Here is a 23,020-nt window from a genome sequence, read left to right on the forward strand (position 1 = left end):
AAATCGTTTCCAGACACTTTAAACCGTGTCTGGTTTTACAGGGAATGCCACTACTAAAGTGCAAAAATCAAACACTTCGCGCCAGTCAACGGAAAACCCTACAAAAAGACTTGGTGCTTTTCAAACCAAAGTAACCAAGCAAACAACAAAATCAGTGTGTAAAATGTGCAAAGCTACGGAGCACAGATTACGAAACTGTTCACGTTTTTGCGATTTAAACCCGGTAGAAAGGATTCAATTCGTCAAATCCACAAATGGCTGCCTGAATTGTTTATCCCCAGGACACACAGTGACGAGGTGCACCAGTTCATATAACTGCTCCAAATGCCACTCTCGTCACCACACGCTCCTGCATGCGGACACACATCAGCAACCGGCGGTACGAAATCCCTTCAAAGATGCGGATAATGCCCCATCAACCTCGGCACAGGCAAGGAAAAGACAGGAATCGGGGCAACCATCTTCCTCTGCGAATCAGAATGTCAAATCCTGCCATGCCAAATCCAGCACAGGCGTGCTATTAGGAACTGCTCGCGTACACATTCACCATAATGGTACCGACTTCTCCGCGCGGGCATTAATTGATTCTGGGTCTGAATGTTCCTTTATAACTGAAAGACTGAAACGCAGAATCAATTTGCCAGCGAGGAAAATGCATGCCCATGTTTCAGGCATCACAAATGCGGTGTCAGCTCAGGTGAAAGAAGCATCCAACATCGAATTACGTTCACCAGTGGATCACTGCTTCAGCCTGACTACACCCGTACTAGTTCTAGCGAAACTCACTGGGAATCTTCCATCCTGCCATATCAACGCAATGACTATGCAGGCATTCCCAGACTTGATTTTGGCAGACAAGAGGTTCTACGTCAACGAAGACGTAGACCTCATAATTGGCGGAGACATATATCCCCACATTATAATGAGCGGTATAAAAAAGAATGTGCTAAACACACTCTTAGCCCAAGAGACAATGTTCGGTTGGATACTAACCGGTCGTATCGAATCACCGAATCCAACGAAGAACATTATGTCTTTCTACAACGAGGTTGCGTTAGACAACCAACTCAAAGCTTTCTGGGAGGTAGAAAATGTACCCAAAAATAAAATATTAAATGAAGATGAAAGGTACTGCGAACAACTATTTAAAGAAACAACGCAGCGAAGTGAGAATGGAAGGTACACCGTGTCACTACCATTCCGGCAGGATTACCCCAACAATATTAACTTAGGAACATCCCTGAAGCGTGCATGCTCTCAATTCTTCCGGAATGAGGGGCGGCTAATAAAAAACCCAGATTTAGGTAAGGAATATGTTCGAGTGTTGTCAGAATATGAAACGCTCGGACATATGAGAAAATTGAAAGAGAATATCCCATCCGACGATTCGGATCATTACTTCCTGCCCCACCACGCCGTTGTAAAAGTAGAAAGTACAACCACCAAGGTACGCGTAGTATTTAACGCCTCGAGCACTACGGCCAACGGTAATAGCTTAAACGATATTCTCCTCCCGGGCCCAGTTCTACAAGCCGATCTACCCATCCTTATATTACGATGGAGACTATACCGTCTTGTCTTCAATAGCGACATCGAAAAGATGTATCGTCAAATTTGGGTGAACGATAAGCACACCAAATTTCAACGTATTGTGCATCGCACGTCCCCGAATGACCCTATTAGTCTTTATGAATTAAAGACGGTTACCTTCGGAGTGAATTGCGCTCCATATCTCGCAATAAGAACGCTCCTACAACTGGCAGACGACGTGTCAAATTCACACCCTACAGCGGCTAACATACTACGAGAATACATGTAGGTAGATGACGTGTTAGCGGGTGGACATACGATCACATCGACTATTAAAGCCAGAGATGAAATTCGTCAAGTCCTACACTCAGCGGGCTTTCCACTTCGCAAATGGACATCCATTTCAGAGGACATTCTAAGGGACATCCCCAAAGCAGACCTGCTCAATGAAAACTTCCTGGCATTCGAAGATACCAGTTCAGTTAAAGCGTTAGGCATTCGTTGGAATGCCCTCTCCGATTTATTTTATTTTAAAGCAGGGACGCTGGACAATCCGGGAAACATTACCAAGAGAGCGATACTATCAGCAATCGCCAAACTTTTCGATCCATTAGGGTGGCTGGCACCAATGGTCATTGTGGCAAAAATACTCATGCAGAGTATTTGGTTGGAAGGCACCGCTTGGGACGAACCAGTATCTACCAGTACGCTGGAACGATGGAAAACCTTCACCGACCAATGCCATGAAATCGATAAAATCAGGATACCTAGATGGGTCAACTTTTCACCAGGAACCGACATCGAGATCCATGGATTTTGTGACGCATCCGAGAAGGCTTATGCAGCAGCCATTTACATGCGCGTCAAAACGGATGATAATGTCTGCACGAACCTGCTTCTAGCCAAAACCCGAGTAGCCCCAGTGAAAACTCTTTCTCTTCCACGTTTGGAACTTTGCGGAGCCGTGCTGTTAGCGGAAATCACCAAATCCATTTTCAGAAACCTTAAGTTGGGACCAGTGAGAGTTCACCTTTGGACGGATTCAACTATCGTCCTGGCATGGATAAGGAAACCGCCGTGTTCCTGGTCCACTTTCGTCGCACATCGGATCACCAAGATCATCGACATGGTCGGAAATAAGGACTGGCTGCATGTAAACTCAGAATCTAACCCAGCAGATTTAGGTAGCAGAGGATTACCTGCGTCTGAATTGGTCAACAATTCGTTGTGGTGGCAGGGACCTTCTTGGCTGCAAGAAGACACTTCCCAATGGCCAGCACAAGAAAGTGACTACCTCACCTCCGTAGAGGAAAAGAGGGCGAAGACATGCGCAACAACAACAGTAAATAATACCGATGTTCTCCAACGCTTTTCAGACCTACCTAGGGCTTTACGGGTGCTCTCATACGTTATGAGGTTCTACCGAAGAACTCACCCCAAAACAAAAAAATCATATCAGGTCAAGTCACCTTTAATCTCTCCTGATGAGATCAAATCAGTAACCCAACTCTTAATTAAAATCTATCAGAAACAACACTATAGTTCCGAATATAGTGATCTAAAGGCCGGAAAGCCAATTGCAGGGACAAGTGCAATACTCTCACTTAATCCCTATCTAGACCAACATGGCATCATTCGGGTAGGAGGGCGACTCGGGGCGTCAAAGGACTTAGCCTGTAATGAACGCCACCCAATCCTTCTCCCATACAACTGCCGGTTATCCCGTCTGACAGTCCTAATGTTTCATCAACAAAGTCTGCATGGGGAAAACCAACTCATGTTACGTCTGATACGCACCCAATACTGGATACCTAACATCAAAACCATGATTAGGGCAACCATTCATAATTGCAAAGTTTGCACTATACACCGAAAGCGTGCTCAGACCCAACTTATGGGTATTCTCCCACGCGAACGCACGACTTTCAGCCGTGCATTCACGAATACTGGAGTCGACTTCGCCGGACCCTTCGACATCAAAAGTTACCGCGGTAGAGGGTGTCGACTATCCAAAGGCTATGTCTGCCTTTTCGTGTGTTTTTCCACACGAGCGATTCATCTGGAGGCCACTACTGACCTCAGCACCCCATCATTTCTTGCGGCTTTTGTCCGTTTTATATCTAGACGCGGATGTCCCAAAAACGTCTACTCCGACAACGGTACAAACTTTGTCGGAGCCTCACGATCCCTACGATCGGAATTTAAAACTTTCATTTCACAAGCCCGAGACAATGCTGTCTCGAAGTACAGCCACCAGTCACTCACTTGGCATTTCATCCCTGCGGGCGCTCCCCACATGGGAGGGCTGTGGGAGGCTGGAGTGAAAAGCTTCAAAAGCCATTTCAAAAAGATAGCTTCACCACACAAATTCACCCTCGAGGAATTCCATACCCTCTTGTGCCGCATCGAGGCATGCCTGAACTCGCGGCCGCTCAGCCCGGCGTCCAATGACCCGACGGACCTAGAGCCGCTCACCCCAGGACATTTCCTCACTGGCAGCCATCTACTGGCTCCGCCAGAGCCGATGCGAGTGAGAGCCCTGCCTCGATGATCAATCGGTGGCAGAAACTCAAAGCCCTCCATCACACTTTCTGCAAGCGATGGAAAACCGAATATCTGACCGAGATCCAGAAACGATACAAGTGGAAACATCCACAACCTAATCTAAAACCCGGAGACCTAGTTGTTATCAAAGAGGACAACCTCCAACCCAACGAGTGGAGAATGGGGAGAATCGTCAACACACACCCAGGCCTGATAACCGTGTGCGTGTTGTTGACGTTCATACAAACAAGGGACAAACCACTAGACCAATTACGAAAGTGGTACTCCTTCCGTCCCACGACAAGGAGGATTAAATATAAGGGGCCAAGGTCCGCCTTACAAAACCCTAAAAACCAAAATTCTATTTCCCCCGACTACCTAAAATCAGAGGCCCACGGTTGGTGAAAGCATAGAAAGCATATTAAGGAACCCGCGTCTTCGTGTCTCTCTATCCCTAAGCCTGCGTTTCTCCCGAGCCATATATTATAATCAACCCCCGGTCTCGTGATGGTGCGAGTCTACCGGAGGGGAATCCAAAAACGTACTACGCGATGGCAATGGGGAAAGGGAGCGCGGGACATAAAGACGCGTTCAACCACGCGCCGTGATGCCCCGCTATCCCTAAGCTTGTGTCTCTCCCGAGGCCCGAATTATAATCAACCACCCGGTCTCGTGATGGTGCGAGTCTACCGGAGGGCGATCCTACATCTTCTCTTTTTTTTGTTCTCTACCCCCGGTCTCGTGTCGAGTCTACCGGAGGGAATCCTACACCTGACTACTGGTGGGCAATGGGGAAAGCGAGCGAGACGCACGAAGACGCGGTAGAGCTTACCAAAAGCTCGCAAAAAAAGAATTTTTTTCTATGTTTTTTTAACAATATTAACCGGGGCCCCCTGAACAGAAAATCCCCAAGTTCACTCGCTCGCCCCGAGCGAGGCCACCAGAAACCATCCCATTCACTCGTTATCCCATAACGAGGACATCATAAAGGCCTACCGCAGAAGGGCGAACCGATCTGCCACAGAATCTAAGGGCTTTCGGCCCTTGGTATATTTTAAATTTCCAAAAGTCAACCCACATTCACTCGCCCAGGCGAGGACACCAGAACCCTAACGCAGATCCATTGTCTGCCAGAGAACATAAATGCACTCGGACAAAAGCACGAGGCCAACAGAATTTTTTACTCAATGCGTAGGGACAGCCATATTCTAAATATGGGTTAACATCGGTTTACAGAACTTTGCGGAGACCATGGAATCGTGGACTTTCGTAAACCTATGAACATACGAAACCTAAGCAAAATCAAAATTCATCGTTCAATGTCAAAAAAAAAACTCGACTAGTAAATGACTCGCGTAGAGCAAAAGAAATATATATCATTGGTAACTAGTGGAGATACCATAACGAAATGCACTCATTGAGCATGTTAAATGATTGTGCGGAACCTTCGTCTCCATTTAAGAATTTGGGGAAAAGGTTATATTTGGAAATTAACGGTTCACCTGGAAACCTTCCATGAAGACTTAAACGGACAAGAGCTTTCCGAAATATCTGAATAAACGGGTGAATACTCCTTGTTTAGCAGGATCGCACAAAAGTTGGACTCTTCTGTCCAAGTTAAGGCCGGAATATAGAGTTCTAAGGCAATAAGCCATTTTCCTTTATTTTCTCTCAGTTTATTGCGGCTGCTGCGTAGAGTATCGCCCTATCACAAAATATTTTTCAAAAAAATTCCCATTGAAGGAGTAGCACAAAAACGTCCTATTTCAGAATTGGGTTGAGGAACGCCGTATCTTAGAATGCTTTTCATTAACTCCTCTTATGCCAAAATGCATTGAACTTATGCTGAGATAGGAAGTTTTCGAAACAAATTTTGAGATAGTGTATTTTTGTATAAAATTCTAACGAGCGGCTTTTTTCAAATAATTTCTGAAAGACTGACAAAACCAACAATTAACGAAATGTTTAGTAGAAAATGAATTCTTTCATTAAAAACTTTTGCCACTTTCAAATTTATTATCACTACCACTACTAATATACTACCAAAGATACTTCTCTACGACAACTTAAGTCCAACAGCTTAAGTGTAAATTTCTGAACTAAAACTACGAAGAATTCTCTCGTATGAACAAACGTCAAAATCGTTCATAAGTCTCCAAGTGGAGATAAGGGCGACCAACAACTTTAGTTTGACTTACTTAAAACATTTACAGAAAAGTATGTTGGGAATGTTCCGCATATAGTCCATCGGCCCAATTCGAGAAAAAAGGTCGGTGCGAATTTCTTCCCTTCTCCCTTACCTCCTATTCCGAACAATGTTCGAAAAAGCGGAAACCGGTTATGGAAGGAAAGTCAGGAGGGGGCTTGTTAAATTAAAGGGAATGACTCAAAATAGTTAGAGAAAATTGGTTCTTTTAAGCCAGAGCACATATTTGAAGAAATTTGTGCGAAAATATGTCTATTCTTCCACAATATTCTTGATTTTATGTCAAAAAGCATACCATAAGCTACGGAAGAGCTCGTGGTATATTCAATGCAGCCATCCAGGAATTGCGCAAGGATTTTCTAAGGAAGAGATTTCGGCATATGATGAAATATGAATTCAACCCGACTTGGCCGCCAGAATATTACTTTGCTGAATGGAAGCAGGCAACTCCGGTGGATTTGTGTTATCCCTCCTTCTTCTTCTTCTTATGCTTCTCTGTTAATGTTGCTGTGTCACCAATTCATTACTCATTTCAGCGAATATCACATGAAATGCAATACTGTGCATGGTTCATATTTTATTTCTTAACTTCAAACAAATCCGCAACAATATTTAAACGTTCCTCTTCTGTGAACAAAATAAGAAAGGCACAACGAATTTCAACTAACCGAAGAACTGACTTCGAAACTCCTATTCTCCAATGATTGTTCTCTCTACGAGAAGAGACTTGAGGGCATGATGTAATGGTGGAGGGTCGCGGAAGATTTGATAGCTGTCTTGTCGAACGCCCTTAGCTCCAGCGAGCTCCGGGTTGTATTTTGGAAGCACACGAGAATGGGGTCCATCAAATATATGTAAATTCATATATGTCAAAACCTGACAATGATGAGAGATATAGTATACCGTCTAGGAATGTATGCAATCTGCAAGTTGCTATTGGTGTCGCCAAAGAACAACAAACCAGGCATGCTTAACCAACGAACCGATATCATTTCGTTACGATAATTAACGTTAATAAACGAAACAAAGTCATTTCGTTTCGTTTATTAACGTTAAAAACGTCAAATTAGCGAAATGATTTCGTTTCGTTTTCTGCCATATCAAAACGAAATCAAATCGTTTATGTTGATTATTAATTTAAAACTATGCTGGCAAAGCTGATTGATGGCGGAGTCATTAAAGGTGAAAGCATTCGCCAAGCTGATTGCAACTTTTCTCATGAATTTTGACAGTACGAACATTTCTCAGAGTATTTTTGACATTACCACCAACGAATTACACAAACAAATTACATGTAGTTTGTGTGTGTATGTGCCCTCGTTGTTACCACCTTACGGCTTCACCATGGCTATAGCATTGCCAGCACAATTCAAACATAAAGTATCACGTTTTTGTTAACGTTTTTAACGTAAACGAAAGCTTTTCGTTTCGGTTAAAAACGAGATACAATTTATCTTGATAATTTCTTAATCGATAATATTTCGAAGTGTTTCAACGGAAACGGTGGAAATTTTTTGATAAACGATTAGCTTAACGTTAAGGTGCATCCCTGCAACAAACTTAAATTCACAACAAACATACAGTAGCCGACGTATTCCCCAGCCCATAATACGTTTATTATAGTTATATCAGCGGAGTTTTTTCACTTTTCACAATACGGAGAATATAAACATTTAGGGCCAAGTTGGGGAAATCGGCCCTTAGTATGTACATGTTGACACCTAATCATACGTGTATTACCTCATTTTGCATGTACGTACGACCGGTATAGAATCGGTTCCAACAGTTATAAATATGTTACTGAGAGTATGCGGATAAAGTAATCGATCGTTTATGTCATTTGGAACAACTTGTATACTAGATTTATATTGAATTTGGTGCGTTGCTTTCCACATAAATAAGTACGAAAAGGTTGCGATGCGTTGCTTTAGGAGCGTTCCATTGAGTTATCGAGCTCTGGCACACGACCAAATCTCATTGGAAAGATCTGGATGAACATTATGAGAGCAGACAGCACTAATATAAAACCTCTGGTTTGTTGAGAATAAGAAAAGGTAAATAACACAAAATAAAACAGTGTCGTTTCGACGTTAATCCAGGATTATATTGCGGCTATTTCTTAATTTTCTTTTCCAAAAGCATCGTAAAGCGTACCCGGAAATTCGCCTTTCATTCACAATTTCGAAATTTTTGGCAGCAGGCAGGCAGATGAACAAAAAAAACTTACAGTCCTCTATTTCACAGTGATGGGGTTTATGAAAGAAATGAGATAGTATCCGCCCCACTTCCCAATAATATTTAACACAACAAATGATTTCAACAACAAGACAACAACGGCGGTCAACAAACACTTCCAAAACAAATCACTCCACAAGAACAACGTAGGCTACCACAGCGTTATTCAAGCTTACGTCGTTCACAACATGAAGCGCAACATACAACTGAACAAATGCAGCAAATGCATCTTCAACAACAACAAACACCACTACCTCCAAGCTAATTTGATACAACTTTACCATCAAGAAAACCTTCAAGCAATGCAACAAGTACTACAGCCAACAAATCAAAATCCAAACCAATCACAAAAATCTGCCACTGGTTATGCACCGATGGCAGCAGCATCAACACAATCTGCAGCTTACGGCAGCACTGTTACCGCCAATTCAAGGGGCGAACCCATCGGCAACATATTTTGTTTCTTCTCCGTCAGATACACTATATACAACCTCAGCTACGGGTCACATTCAAGCGCAAACCTCAGGACAATATGCGCAACGAACCACAACATCGGCCGCAGCTGCTACTCTTGGTTATGCTACTAGTGGTCCATCATCAACGGGGACCAAACCAACACCACAACCGCAAGTTTCCGGTGCACCCACATCATCATCATCGACTGCAGCAGCATATACATAGTTCTAGTGGTAAAAATAGTGGCGGGCTAATAAGCTCATCCATAGAGGATACTGCTACGAACGGTGGGATAAATCATCAATTAATACTGTAGAACATGCTCAAAAAAAAAAAATATTGTTGACAACTCTATTTTACCAGCACAAGAATGAGCTTCATCTTCATATACATAAATTTTCGTTTAAAACATACAATAAAAGCATAGTTTAGATGTCTTTTTTACTAAAATATAGTTACATACTCGACGTTTAGGTAATGTTTTATTAACCGTTTGAGGGTTGTGTTCCTGCCCACTGGATGGTTCTTGAGCTTTGAGGACGGCATTTGGTCCAATTATGCATTTTCTTCATTGCGTCCGAGTCGCCATTTATAGATTGACCCACAAACAAATGCGTCTGGTGGCAGAACCTCACGTACTGCATTGTGTACATCTCTCATATTTTTCGTTACCGTATCCATAATCTCTGGTGTAATCCCAGAATAAGGGGTTAAATAACGCACACTTTGTTAAACTTATGTATTTTACGAAAAAATTGGCCTCCGCAACGTGTAAGCGCCTTCACAATGAAATAGATATTAATACACAAGCCACGCGCCGTAGTAGAAAAAAAAGGAAACGGGAAAAATCATTCGATTTAGTCCCGTTTGTTTACATTCTGAGTAAGATTCGAATTTATACACGGATGTGTATGGATGTTCGCTTTTTTTTTGTCGTTGCAGTTGGTATACTTATATCAACTTATGTACATATACTTACCAGTTTTTTTAGTGCTGCATCAAATGACGCACGCTGGTACCGAACACCAGCAAGAGAAACAAAATCGGGATCGGTTCTTTTTTGACTCATGCTGACGTCGCAGTCCCAAAACATACTTAAGCACCAAGATAAAGGCAAAATCCCCATTCAAGATAATTATGCCGTCATTTCCAAACAAAAAAAAAAAAAAAAAAATACAAACAAACAAAATTTTTTTTGTATTTTTGATTTGTTTTTACCGTCGGTACTGCTTGGTTTTTTTGGCTGGGGGGCAGGAATTGTTGTTTTTCAACAACATACATCACAAAGAGTCATTATAAGGGCTCGGTACAAAATCAATCCGGGTCCCGAAATAAAAGAATCCCGACACGACAAAATCCCGAAATTGGAAAAAGTCAACTGTTTCTACCGGCTTAGTGTGCTACTGCCCCAGTGACCTAGTTTTTTTTCAAGGGCAAGCAAATACATATATGTATATATATATATACTCGCACACCACAAATTCACCATACCAGCTGTCAGCTAACCAAGAAATACACGACAGGGTTGCATGCAATCTCAGAATGGTACGTGCAGATAGAACGCGTCGTGGAGAACGCATCGCCAATCTGCATGCAAGCACCGGTAGATGGTACACTTTCGAGTTTAATTACGATTTTCGCTATTCGTCATGAGCTGTCGCACAAAATTAAATCCATACCTTCGTCAGCCTCTACGCTTCGTTTTAAACTCGGTTTATTCATCTATTTTAACGTACGTTTGTTAATAAAACAACACGCGTATCACGAAAACAAGTAATTTTGCGCGGGTGGCTTGGAATCACGCCCGTTCCAACCTCCCACACACCGCAATCTTGCTGGTTTTGTTGAACTGCATAAGCTGCTCGAAATCACAGCACTAACTACCTTGCAAAAACGCTCTCGTCATTCCACGTCATTTGACTAGTCATTTTACGGTGATAGGTTATATTCGTAGTCACATTTGCATGGGCGTGGGTAAGTTTTGTGACCAAGTGTTTTGTAGGGTAATAATATAATACACAACTGACGAAATACATGCGCTGCAACGAAAACGCGCATCACCCAAACAACCTTACGGCCACTCGCCCTGGCACATCCATAAAATGCAACAGTCGACCTGAGAGCGACACGACACGTTATACGCTGGAACGGAGACCTCGGCCTCTTCGTCCAGCCCAGAAAAACCTCAAAACCCTCGAGTCTGGAACGGAGACCTCTGCCTCTTCGTCCAACCAACAAAAAAAACCGCAAATCTGGAATGGATACCTCGGCCTCTCCATCTGGAACGACAAAAACCAAAGAATAACAAAAAATGGTGCCACTCTGGAACGGAGACCTCGGCCTCTTCGTCCAGCCTTACTGGCCATCGACTATACACATATTACATTCTGAATTTCTATATTTATGTATAATTCAATGGCAAGAAATATTCACTTATAACTGTTCATAACCGCTAATTTTTTCATCTTAGCTCAGGTGGCATGCGAAGCAAGTCGGAAAGGATTCCCGGCCATTTTACGTCGTCAGACGAACTCCTCATTTAGATTAAGTTTAGTGTGTAAGTCTTATATTCATTTTTCTCTCGTTTCAGCGGAGGTCATTGGCGGAAAACGATGTTGCGTATCGCAAAGGGGGCCGGCATGTTTAGGCAGGATGCCTAACTTTTTCCGCATCTGTCTGCGATCCCCCCAATGCAACCCTGCGAATCGATACTCGATACTCGAATTAATTTGTAACCACCCACATCATCACCGCCACATGCATGTGCATGCATGTACATGTACTTGTGTATGTGTGTTTTTTGTCAGCACTCATGCATATGCATGTCGGGGTTGATGTGTGGGTGCCTTTCCCCTCCAAAACGGAGGATTTTGCGGGTCAACGGTTGTAGCTTGCTATACAACCGGCCTCTTGGATTTCAACAGCCGTACCATACGCATCTGCCGCCAGCGATCTCTGCCGTGTTTCTACAATACAGTCAGGTAATATTGTCACCAAAATATTGTACTTAGATTCAATAAAACACATATTATAACGAGAAATCTCGTCTTCTCTTATTTTCATTTCCACCCGCATTCCCACTGAGATCGGCCCGGTGCACCCACCTCTCGCAAGGATCAGACGCACCCCGGCCGAACAAGATTGTTGAATTTAACGGATATACTTATTATTGTTATAATTTACGGCATCCTCCGGCATCCTTACATTATGAAATTCAACATGGAAAATTGCAAAGGAGCTTCTACTCCAATGGAATGTAATTTCTCTTCAGATGATACAGAGGAAATTATAGATGTTCCATTCAGAGAACTAATTGGATGCTTATTATTTATATCAACGAACAGCAGGCCTGATATTTCTTATGCGGTATCTTATCTGAGACGACATTTAGATAAACGAACAAGTTTATGGAAAGCTGGTAAGAGAGTATTACGTTACCTAAAGGCCACCAGTAATAGAGGACTGTGCTATACGAAAACTAACAAGCAAATAATAGAACTGTACTGTAGAACCGTATTCTGATGCAGACTGGGCTAGCAACAAAACAGATAGAAAAAGTACGAGTGGATGTGTAAAATTTCATTGTGGGAGCCTGGTTCATTGGTACTCGAAAAAGCAAACTGCAGTTGCATTGTCTACCGCAGAAGCTGAATATGTAGCAGGAGCACTGGCAACAAGTGAACTTTTATATTTGAAAAGAGTTTTGACAGACCTGGTTCCAGAAGTTAGCGTTGTAGCAAATTTGTTGATAGACAATCAAAGTGCTATACGAATGGTTGAAAGCTTTGAATAGCAAACGATCTAAACACGTCGATTTTAAAGCCCATTTTATAAAAGAAATGTTGTTATTAAAAATATTTCAGTTGCATATGTGCCATCTGAACAAAATCTATCAGATAAATTAACGAAACCGTTAGGAGCGAATACACATATGTATTTTATAGAAACACTATGTATAAAATAAATATATCAACGCAAACAAAATGCTTGTAAAATTGCATAGAAAAAAGAAATGCTAATAATATTTTTATACACATATATACAAGTAAAAGTACGCTTGTATGTTTACAAATCAAAGCTAGGGAAAATTTTAGAATAGCACCCCCCGAGTTCGGGGTTAAACTTGGTATCAAATGAAAGAGGGAGTTCTCCCGATCACAAATATATATAACTTAAAGTGCGCAGACTTATAGTTTACGAGTTATTTGATGTTAAAGTTTGCAAATTTAGCAAATTTCTATAGCACTTTCAGTTACAATTTACACATCTTTCAAAACCTTTATGCACATAAATATCTATATAAATTGGCAACGATACACTTAAATTTCATTTTAGTATATTTCACATATAATTCTTGCATTGTTTTTACTTAATATACAAGTTTTTATTAAATCAATCGCGCTTTTGTAGCAACATTCACATTTATGTATATATATATTATTGATGACATTACAAAGCTGTGCTGCCACATCTAAAAAACGGAACAAGTGCAGAATCGAAAAATAACTTGTAAAAATTATTTCATCTGATGTATATATATCTTTAACTTTTCTAGTCTTTATTTACCAAAAATTTGAAAAAGCTCTTTTTTGCATTCGTGAACGAGCTGATATTACCTTATAACTCTTATGTTTATTGTTATGTTAGCCGATCCAACAACGGCTGCGCCATGCACAGTAATTCTGCGTAGAACACCTTTCCGCGTAGGCGGCCTTCGGCCGCGCTTATTTAAAATAACCCTGGGCTACGCCATGCCAAGTCCGGGTGTGTGGTATAACCGTGGCTACCGCCACGGTGATGTCCTTCCGCATATTACCTTATAACTCTTATGTTTATTGTTATGTTAGCCGATCCAACACCGGCTGCGCCATGCACAGTAATTCTGCGTAGAACACCTTTCCGCGTAGGCGGCCTTCGGCCGCGCTTATTTAAAATAACCCTGGGCTACGCCATGCCAAGTCCGGGTGCGTGGTATAACCGTGGCTACCGCCACGGTGATGTCCTTCCGCATATTACCTTATAACTCTTATGTTTATTGTTATGTTATCCGATCCAACACCGGCTGCGCCATGCACAGTAATTCTGCGTAGAACACCTTTCCGCGTAGGCGGCCTCCGGCCGCGCTTATTTAAAATAACCCTGGGCTACGCCATGCCAAGTCCGGGTGTGTGGTATAACCGTGGCTACCGCCACGGTGATGTCCTTCCGCATATTACCTTATAACTCTTATGTTTATTGTTATGTTAGCCGATCCAACACCGGCTGCGCCATGCACAGTAATTCTGCGTAGAACACCTTGCCGCGTAGGCGGCCTTCGGCCGCGCTTATTTAAAATAACCCTGGGCTACGCCATGCCAAGTCCGGGTGTGTGGTATAACCGTGGCTACCGCCACGGTGATGTCCTTCCGCATATTACCTTATAACTCTTATGTTTATTGTTATGTTAGCCGATCCAACACCGGCTGCGCCATGCACAGTAATTCTGCGTAGAACACCTTGCCGCGTAGGCGGCCTTCGGCCGCGCTTATTTAAAATAACCCTGGGCTACGCCATGCCAAGTCCGGGTGTGTGGTATAACCGTGGCTACCGCCACGGTGATGTCCTTCCGCATATTACCTTATAACTCTTATGTTTATTGTTATGTTAGCCGATCCAACACCGGCTGCGCCATGCACAGTAATTCTGCGTAGAACACCTTTCCGCGTAGGCGGCCTTCGGCCGCGCTTATTTAAAATAACCCTGGGCTACGCCATGCCAAGTCCGGGTGCGTGGTATAACCGTGGCTACCGCCACGGTGATGTCCTTCCGCATATTACCTTATAACTCTTATGTTTATTGTTATGTTATCCGATCCAACACCGGCTGCGCCATGCACAGTAATTCTGCGTAGAACACCTTTCCGCGTAGGCGGCCTTCGGCCGCGCTTATTTAAAATAACCCTGGGCTACGCCATGCCAAGTCCGGGTGCGTGGTATAACCGTCGCTACCGCCACGGTGATGTCCTTCCGCATAGTAGTAAAAATATATATTTTCCTTTTTCTTTATTAAGACGGCCCATACATGACACAAAAGCCATGCGCAAATATAAAACGACGGAATTTGTGCAAATGAAAATTTTGACATACACGGCTCAAAAACACTGCGCAATATTCATTTTTAATGTAGCGCACCAAATGAAACATGTGTTTTAATTGTATAAAAAAGGCACTAATTGTATGAAAAAAACACTATTTATTTTCCACAGTGCTGGTAATTCACAGTATAAGTCGAAAAACTCGCACCAGAAGCGTTTATTTTCCATTGTATTTATAATTTTTATATTTTAGTTGCAAGACCAGCTCAACTCATTGCAGCACTGCGCAATATTCATTTTTCAACTACCGCAACAAATGAAACATGTGTTCTAATTGATAAACAATTATTATATATTATTGAATTTGTGTGAATTCCTGTTACAAGCTAGAGATGGTCCTTACGCCTTCGATATTAACATTTTTAAGCAATAATTACTGATGTTATATTATCAGAAACCACAGGTAAACTGTGTAAGATTCACCACACACGAAGAAAAAAGCATGTGCAATATTTGCAGACATGCGTAAATATCAAAATCGTTTTGATTTTAGCGCAGTTCTCTGCGCAAATAGCGCAACCAGTGCACACACCGGGCAAATCCTTGTGCAAATTGGTAATTGGCACAAGGATACTTGAGCCGTGTAATTGGCGTATAACTGAAAGGTGGCATGTTAATTGTTTTTTCTTTGTTGATGTGGCAGCACAGCTTTGTAATGTCATCGATAAAAAATATACATACATAAATGTGAATGTTGCTACAAAAGCGCGATTTATTTAATAAAAACATTTAAATTAAGTAAAAACAATGCAAGAATTATATGTGAAATATACTAAAATGAAATCTAAGTGTATCGTTGCCAATTTATATAGATATTTATGTGCATAAAGGTTTTGAAAATGTGTAAATTGTAACTGAAAGTGCTATAGAAATTTGCTAAATTTGCAAACTTTAACATCAAATAACTCGTAAACTATAAGTCTGCGCACTTTAAGTTATATATATTTGTGATCGGGAAAACTCCCTCTTTCATTTGATACCAAGTTTAACCCCGAACTCGGGGGGTGCTAAACTAAATCGCTGCCCAAAGCTATCTCACAACTTTAAGTATATACAATATTAAATGTATATGTACAAATTGAATTTCTTTTGACTTGAATTCAGTTTACATTCACAAGTAATCTATTTTATATACATATTAAATGTACAATCATTGTACAAGAAATGAATTCTTTGTTATATCATAACTTATATAAACTAAACAATTTTGAAACTTGAAGACATTCGAAAATTACATATATTTGCATTTGGATCATATCTATAGATAAGCATAACAATTTTGAATCACAATACATTTGTAAAATATAAAGTCAATGTTCCAAATTGAGACGGGGTGTTGAGTACTCGAACACAGCACTCAGCTCTATCTATCGATAACAATCGTCTATCTATCGGAAAATTAACAACACACTCTTCTCTATATCGTCAAATAAAACTAAGTACATAAAATCTACCTCGTGTTTATTTTCTGAAATAAAACTAATCCAGCTCTGCTGAAACAATCGTAAGTTATTTCAACAACAGTATCCAGATCGAAGTTGAGCTAGAGTGACTCGCATTTCCCTGGGGAGTGTGCGTTCCTCTTCCGCAAGTTTTGGGTACTGGATTCACCGGGCAATTCCTGGCATAAAGGTCCGACGCCTGTTTGCGGAGTTCACTTAGGACCTGCTTGTGTTTTTTTGCTTCATTCGGCTGAGTTCTCAGGTGCCGTATTTCCTCATAATGCTTACGGAGATGACTCCCTAAGCCCCTGGGCGGTGTTGGCTCTTCAATCAGATGTCTGTTGGGATGCCCATGTTTCTGGGGAGTATTCTCCCCTCATTATGTAGATGATGTTCTGGGGACATAAGAAGACAGCCCGTGGGGGTTCTGAGAGCAGTATTTTGGCAGGCGTGTAGCTTCTTCCAGTGTTGTAGTTTATAGGCTTGGCGAACATATAGGGGACGCGTAGCATGCAATCGGCTGCCCAATTGCTTTGTAAGTGGCAATGAGCGTTTCTTTATCTTTTCCCCAAGTACTGCCAGCAAGAGATTTGAGGATTTTATTATGGCTCTAGATTTTCGGTACAATTTCGGCTACATGCTCACCAAAAGATCCTGATCAAACGTCACACCCAAGATTTTGGGGTGAGGGACAGACGGCAGCGTAGTGCCATCGACATCCATGTTGTGAATAAGGTCGCGGAGGATCTAGTCGGTATTAATGCCAGGTTTCGCGAGGCGAAAAAACTGGAGAGATCAGAAAGGTAGCCGTTTATTCTGCTACAAAGCTCATCGATCTGTGGGCCTGGGGGTCAATTCACGTTCTATGAAGTCGTGAAGTGAAAGCATTTTTCACCACTTCATCTGATATGCGATTCAGTTTGAAAAAAAAGTGATATTTATTGTCAAACAGAAGACGGATATATGATACTTTTTATCCCGTCTGGATTGTTTTCCGGATCCGTCCCGGATCCCGTCGGGGTTATTTTGGGATTTTTTCGGGATTATGTCAGGGTTATTTGGGGATTCCTCCGGGATCATTTTTGGATGGTTTTCGGGATCCATCTGGGATCCCGTCGGGATTATTTCATGTCATTCCCGGTATCCTTCAGGCATCATTTCTGGATAGTTTTCGGGATCCATCTGGGATCACGTAGGGATTATTTCGGGACATTCTCGTTATCCTTCAGGCATCATTTCTGGATAGTTTTCAGGATCCATCTGGGATCACGTCGGTATTCCTCAGGCATCATTTCTGGAGAGTTTTCAGGATCCGTCCGGACCCCTCAGGGTCATTTCTGAACATTTTTGGGCTAATTCGGTAATATTTGGGGACCCTTCTGGCATCATTTCTGGATGGTTTTCGGGATCCGTTCAGGGTCATTTTGGGACTCTACTGGCATAATTTTTTGATGATTTTCGGGATCCGGTCAGGGTCATTTCGGAGCCTTTTCGGGACTATTTCGGGATAATTTTGGGACCCTTCTGGGATCCCGTCTGGGTCATTTTAGGACCATTTCGGGATCATTTCTGGATGGTTTCCGGGATCCGTCCGGGATCACGTCGGTGTAATTTCGGGACATTTCGGGAAATTTATAGACATTTCCCGGATGGTGCTTAGGGTCCAACCGGGAGCCCGTCAGGGTCATTTCGGAACTTTCTCGAGACTATTTCGGGATCATTTGGGTACCCTTCAGGGTTCAGTTCTGTGTGGTTCTATGGATCAGTCTAGAATCGCGTCGTTGTCATTTCGCGACTATTCTGGGACCATTTGGAGACACTTCCGGGATCCGTCCGCGATACCGTCGGGGTCATTTCGTGACTTTTTCTGGATAATTTCGATCATTTGGCGATCCTATCAGGTTATCAGCTCACTTAGTTATTTTTTTTACTGTACTACAAAATGAAATATATTAGACATTTTTTTTAAAACAAATAACTTGATAAGCAGGTTACGTGAATAGTCCATATATTTTATTTTCTCCTTGCGGACGAGGCCACGGGTAAAAGCTAGTATAATATATATATAGTAGTGATGCATACCACTTGAGGTAAACCCACTTCCTGGGAATGATCCGTATCCGACGAATAAGAATAAATACGGGAATAAGAAGGCAAGCGGAAGAAGGCATAGGAGAAGGAAAAGGGAACGGAAACGAAAATTAAAAAGTATAGGGAAAAGGAAATGGAGATGAGTAATAGATCGGGAGGGCGAACGAGAGAGGCTGAGAAGGATAAAAAGTTGGAAGAGAAGGAGAGGGGACGGGGATGCAAAGGAGAAGAAAGGGAAAAGGAGAAGGGGAAGGAAAGGAGAACGAAAAGGAAAAGGGGGAGGAAAGAGAGAAGGAAAAAGGAAACGAAAAGAAGGGGAAGGAAAGGAGATGAAAAACGGAACGGAAAAGGGGAAGGAAGAGGGAAAAGAAAAGGAAGGGAGGGGAAAGGCGGACGGAGAGGGGAAGACCGAGGGGAAGGAGAATGAGAGGGAGGGATATAAAAAGATAGAGAATAGCCATAAGAATGAGGCCAAAGAGATGCTAAATGCCCAAAAAGAAACAAATAATATATTAGACGCACTAATTGGTAAAATTCTTTAAAAAGTTATTTATTATTTACTAGGGGATCCACTCGTATGGTCTATGGGCTTTCTGACTTTGGACACTCTAGCCTTCGACTTTCTTTATCCCTGGCAGGACGGACTATTGTATGCCGATAACTGCCCCGTGCAACCTTCACCCCAGTCATTCCCCGGGAGAGGAATGGGGAAGAGGACTCATCCGGGGAAGGGGACCGGTTTACTTGTTCAGAGATAGGTCGAATATGGACGGAAAGGTTGGTGGGGGCCTTTTGTCAAGAGCTAAATGTAACTCGCAAATTTAAGTTGGCTGGTCACTACACCATTTGACATCCTTTGCTCTGAAAGCAATGAAGAAGATTGTAGACCCGAGATTAGATCAAAGGCTCTCGATAGAATACCACTACATCGAGATCAGCATGTTATAGGACAGGCAGGCCGACAGAAACTGCATTGTATGAGCTGTCAGAAGTCCAAAGTGCGTTCGAATGCGGAGAGGTTGCGCTATGCGCATTTTTGGACTTTGAGGGGGCATTCGACAACACGGCCCACGAGAGTGTGAATCGGGCACTCGAGAGAAGAAAGATACAACGTCTAATCCGTATGTGGATACACGCCCTACTGCATACGAAGATTGTCGAAGCCTCGAGTGGGGACGGTACAGTAGAGATCAAGACAACGAAGGGATGTCTACAAGAGGTCGTCCTGTCACCCCTGCTTACGCGGATGATATTGTTATAATTGTAAGAGGCAAATTTGAAAGCATCCTTTGCGACATAAATCAAAGGGCATTGAGGGTAACGAAAGAATGGTGTACTGAGGTGAAGTTAAGTATCAACCCTAACAAGACAGCCATTGGTGTGCAGACGTATTGCAGGAAGATCCTGGGGATGCAGCCCAAAGATCCTAAGATGGATGTACAATATTATAGTGAGACTTATCATAGTGTATAAAGCAGTTGCGTGGGCATCAAGGACAACCATGGTGACCGTACAAAAGTCACTCACGAAGCTTCAACGCTTGGCATGTGTCTGCATTACGGGAGCTATGCGAACATGGCCATAGCGGCAATAGAGGTGCTGCCTAAGTTAACGCCTCTACACATAATCAACCTTATTGTAAACTTCATGTGAATAAATCAATCCCATGAATTTTTTATTTCCCATGAACAAAAAATTCGTATCGTTAATTTCATGTGAATCAATCCTTATATTCGAATTTCGAATATGCTATTGTGAACATCACTCATGTTTTGTTTACAAATTTTTGTAGAAAAAATTGCTGTTGTGTAGTCAAACATTTTTATTTTTGCGTTAAATATTAAAATTGTAATGATTAGTGCTTACTTGCGCCTTTGTTTAATTGAAGAAGAAACTAATACCAGTCAGCAATTGGCTGAACGAGTGTCCAGGAGGATATTACGCGACAAGTGTAACCCCCTTGAATTACCCAATGCAAGGTAAATATGCAAATAATTATACTCGTAAACCAAATAAATAACCGCGTTTTAACTATTTATACATAGCTTTCACCAATTGAATAGAATAAATAAGCCGGCGTTCAAATATTTGTTGGATGTATTGCACAATGGTCTGCCAGTGGCACGTAAACGTTTTGCAATAGACACAGTCGTAAAGCTTTCAGCTGCTCTCAGATTTTTTGGTGAAGGGGCATACCAAAAAGGAGTAGGGAGGCAAATGAATGTTGGCTTATCGCAGTCAAGTTTTAGCCACGTCTTGTCTAAAGTATTGAATGTTTTTGAGGAGTGCCTTTGCAATCAGTGGATAAAATGGCCTACCAAAGACGAAATGCGTGAAATTGCTTTGGATTTTCATCGACAATTTAATATCCCAGGCATTATTGGCTGCATAGATGGCACACACGTTAGAATTATAGGCCCTAGGAATAATAAACACTTATATTATAACATAAAGGGTTACTATAGTATGAATGTTTTGCTGGTAGATTGGTAAAATTTGTGTATGCTTTTACGCATGTTAATAATTTTATCTGCAGGTATGTGATAACAAAATGGCAATAAGATACGTCGATGCTACACACGCTGGAGCCTGCCATGACCCATTAATTTGGAATACAAGTGAATTGAGGGTTTCAATGGAGCAGAATTACTTGCTAGGCACTAGAAATGTTTGGCTGCTAGGTAAAATTTTAATGAAATCTGTAAGTCCCAAAATCAAATTTTGTTCATAGGCGACGCTGGATATCCACTGGAGCCTTGGTTGCTAACACCCCACAGATCAGCGGAAGAGGACTCCACAGAAAGCAAATTTAATGAGGTTCATGCACGTGGACGTAACATTGTGGAAAGGACCAATGGCGTCTTAAAAAATAGATGGAGGTGTGTACTAGGAGCCAGGGAGCTACATTATTCGCCTAAGAAAGCAGCTCAAATTACTAATGTCTGTTGCGCGTTGCACAATATATGCTTAAAGTATCGGTGCGATGACACACCTTTTATTTCAAATAGAGCTTCTCCACCGGAAATTTCCGAACACGTGCAGTTTTAAGAATCTGAATCGCATTCATTATACCTCAATGAGGCTAAGCGTATTAGAGCAAATATGTAAATTGTAAATTTATGACAAAATGTTTTTATAATTGAATGACACTCTTCAAAGAAATGTCTGATTTGTATTAGCTCAAAAGCGGCTTTATTGTTAATCTTGCTTTACCAATTTGAAAAAAAAGTACATAAAATTCATTTTTTTACAAAAACGTTCGAAACATTCTAATTAATGCCTAAGATTTTCTTTGCAGCTAGTGTTTTCAAATTTTGAACCTCGATTTGGCTGTTTATAAGTATGAGTTTACGGTCAACTTCAATTTTTCTGAGCCGTTCAATTTCCGAATTGTGGCGTTTTGTTTCCTTTAGTAAACTGTTTTGAATATTTTGAAAGTTTTCGAGGCCTTGGTTTAATTCCTTTAAGTGACCTTCTATTTCAGTATAGTGATGACTCTGCATTTCCAAGCCCTTTCTGACGTTGTCATTCATTTCTTTTTGAACATCTAGTTCAATGTTTAATAGCTCCGAAGGGTTAATTTTTTTGCGAGTTTGCTGGCTGGTTTTTTGTGCAGGCAAAGCACTTTCCCTTTGCGTGTCACCGGCAGTTTCGGTGCTATTTTCGTCCAAGATATTGTCCATGCAACTAAGCTCCACTTCAGAGTCCTCACTAGAGCTGTTGTATTCATCACTACTGTTATTTTCACGTTGCTTACCAGTTGATTTCGTTGCATTCAAACCAAAAGGCTTGCCATCTTCGACACCTTCCGCAGCAGCTACTGACGCAGTTATATCCAAAATTGACTGTTCTAATACAGAAAAAACATGTTGCTTGCAAGGTCCTCCACCGGTCTTTTTCCTATTTTTGGTATTTTCGACAGCCTTGTTTCGTATGTATCGTTTTTGATCAATCCAAACCTGTAAGCAATGGCTATATAAATTATGGCACATTCCATAGCCACATTGCATTGATAGTCACCTTTCTCCATTCGGAGATTGATTTTGATGGTGGGCCCATGCTATAGAGGGAATTGTTCAATTTATTCCAAAAAGCCAGCACTTTATCTTTTTTTTTTTTGGAAGCCCTTTCCTATTTCAGGATTTTCGGCCATAGTGCTTACCAAGAAAGTCAACTGAGTTTTGTTTATAGACCTAATGTGATATAAAATAATTCTTAACTAAGTTTAATAAGCAATAAACAATCATTACATTTTATCGAGTGTTGTTCCCCACTTTCAGTTTTGCGAAGAAATTCTATATATTCACGTGGAAAAAAATTTGTTGACGGTTAGGGTAATTTTTCTAAAATGGGAAATTTTTCACATGTGAAGTTCACAATGAG

At 41.6% G+C, this 23,020-nt stretch overlaps 1 protein-coding gene across 2 annotated transcripts; it reads left to right on the forward strand.

Moving 5' to 3' along the window:
* The first annotated feature begins 16,537 nt into the window (after positions 1–16,537).
* Positions 16,538–21,794, forward strand: LOC137246705 (putative nuclease HARBI1). Of its 2 annotated transcripts, XM_067777716.1 has the most exons (4): positions 20,445–20,616; positions 20,683–21,118; positions 21,174–21,318; positions 21,369–21,794. In XM_067777716.1, the coding sequence occupies exons 1-4, from the start codon at positions 20,489–20,491 to the stop codon at positions 21,683–21,685; spliced, it is 1,026 nt and encodes a 341-aa protein (XP_067633817.1). In that variant the 5' UTR covers positions 20,445–20,488; the 3' UTR covers positions 21,686–21,794. The 2 variants fall into 2 exon arrangements, 1 of the variants encoding a protein (XP_067633817.1); XR_010951655.1 differs by lacking the exons at positions 20,445–20,616; positions 20,683–21,118 and adding an exon at positions 16,538–16,608.
* Positions 21,795–23,020: the final 1,226 nt, after the last annotated feature.

Source organism: Eurosta solidaginis, chromosome 3, assembly GCF_040869045.1.
Source record: "Eurosta solidaginis isolate ZX-2024a chromosome 3, ASM4086904v1, whole genome shotgun sequence".
Classification (NCBI taxonomy): Eukaryota; Metazoa; Arthropoda; class Insecta; order Diptera; family Tephritidae; genus Eurosta; species Eurosta solidaginis.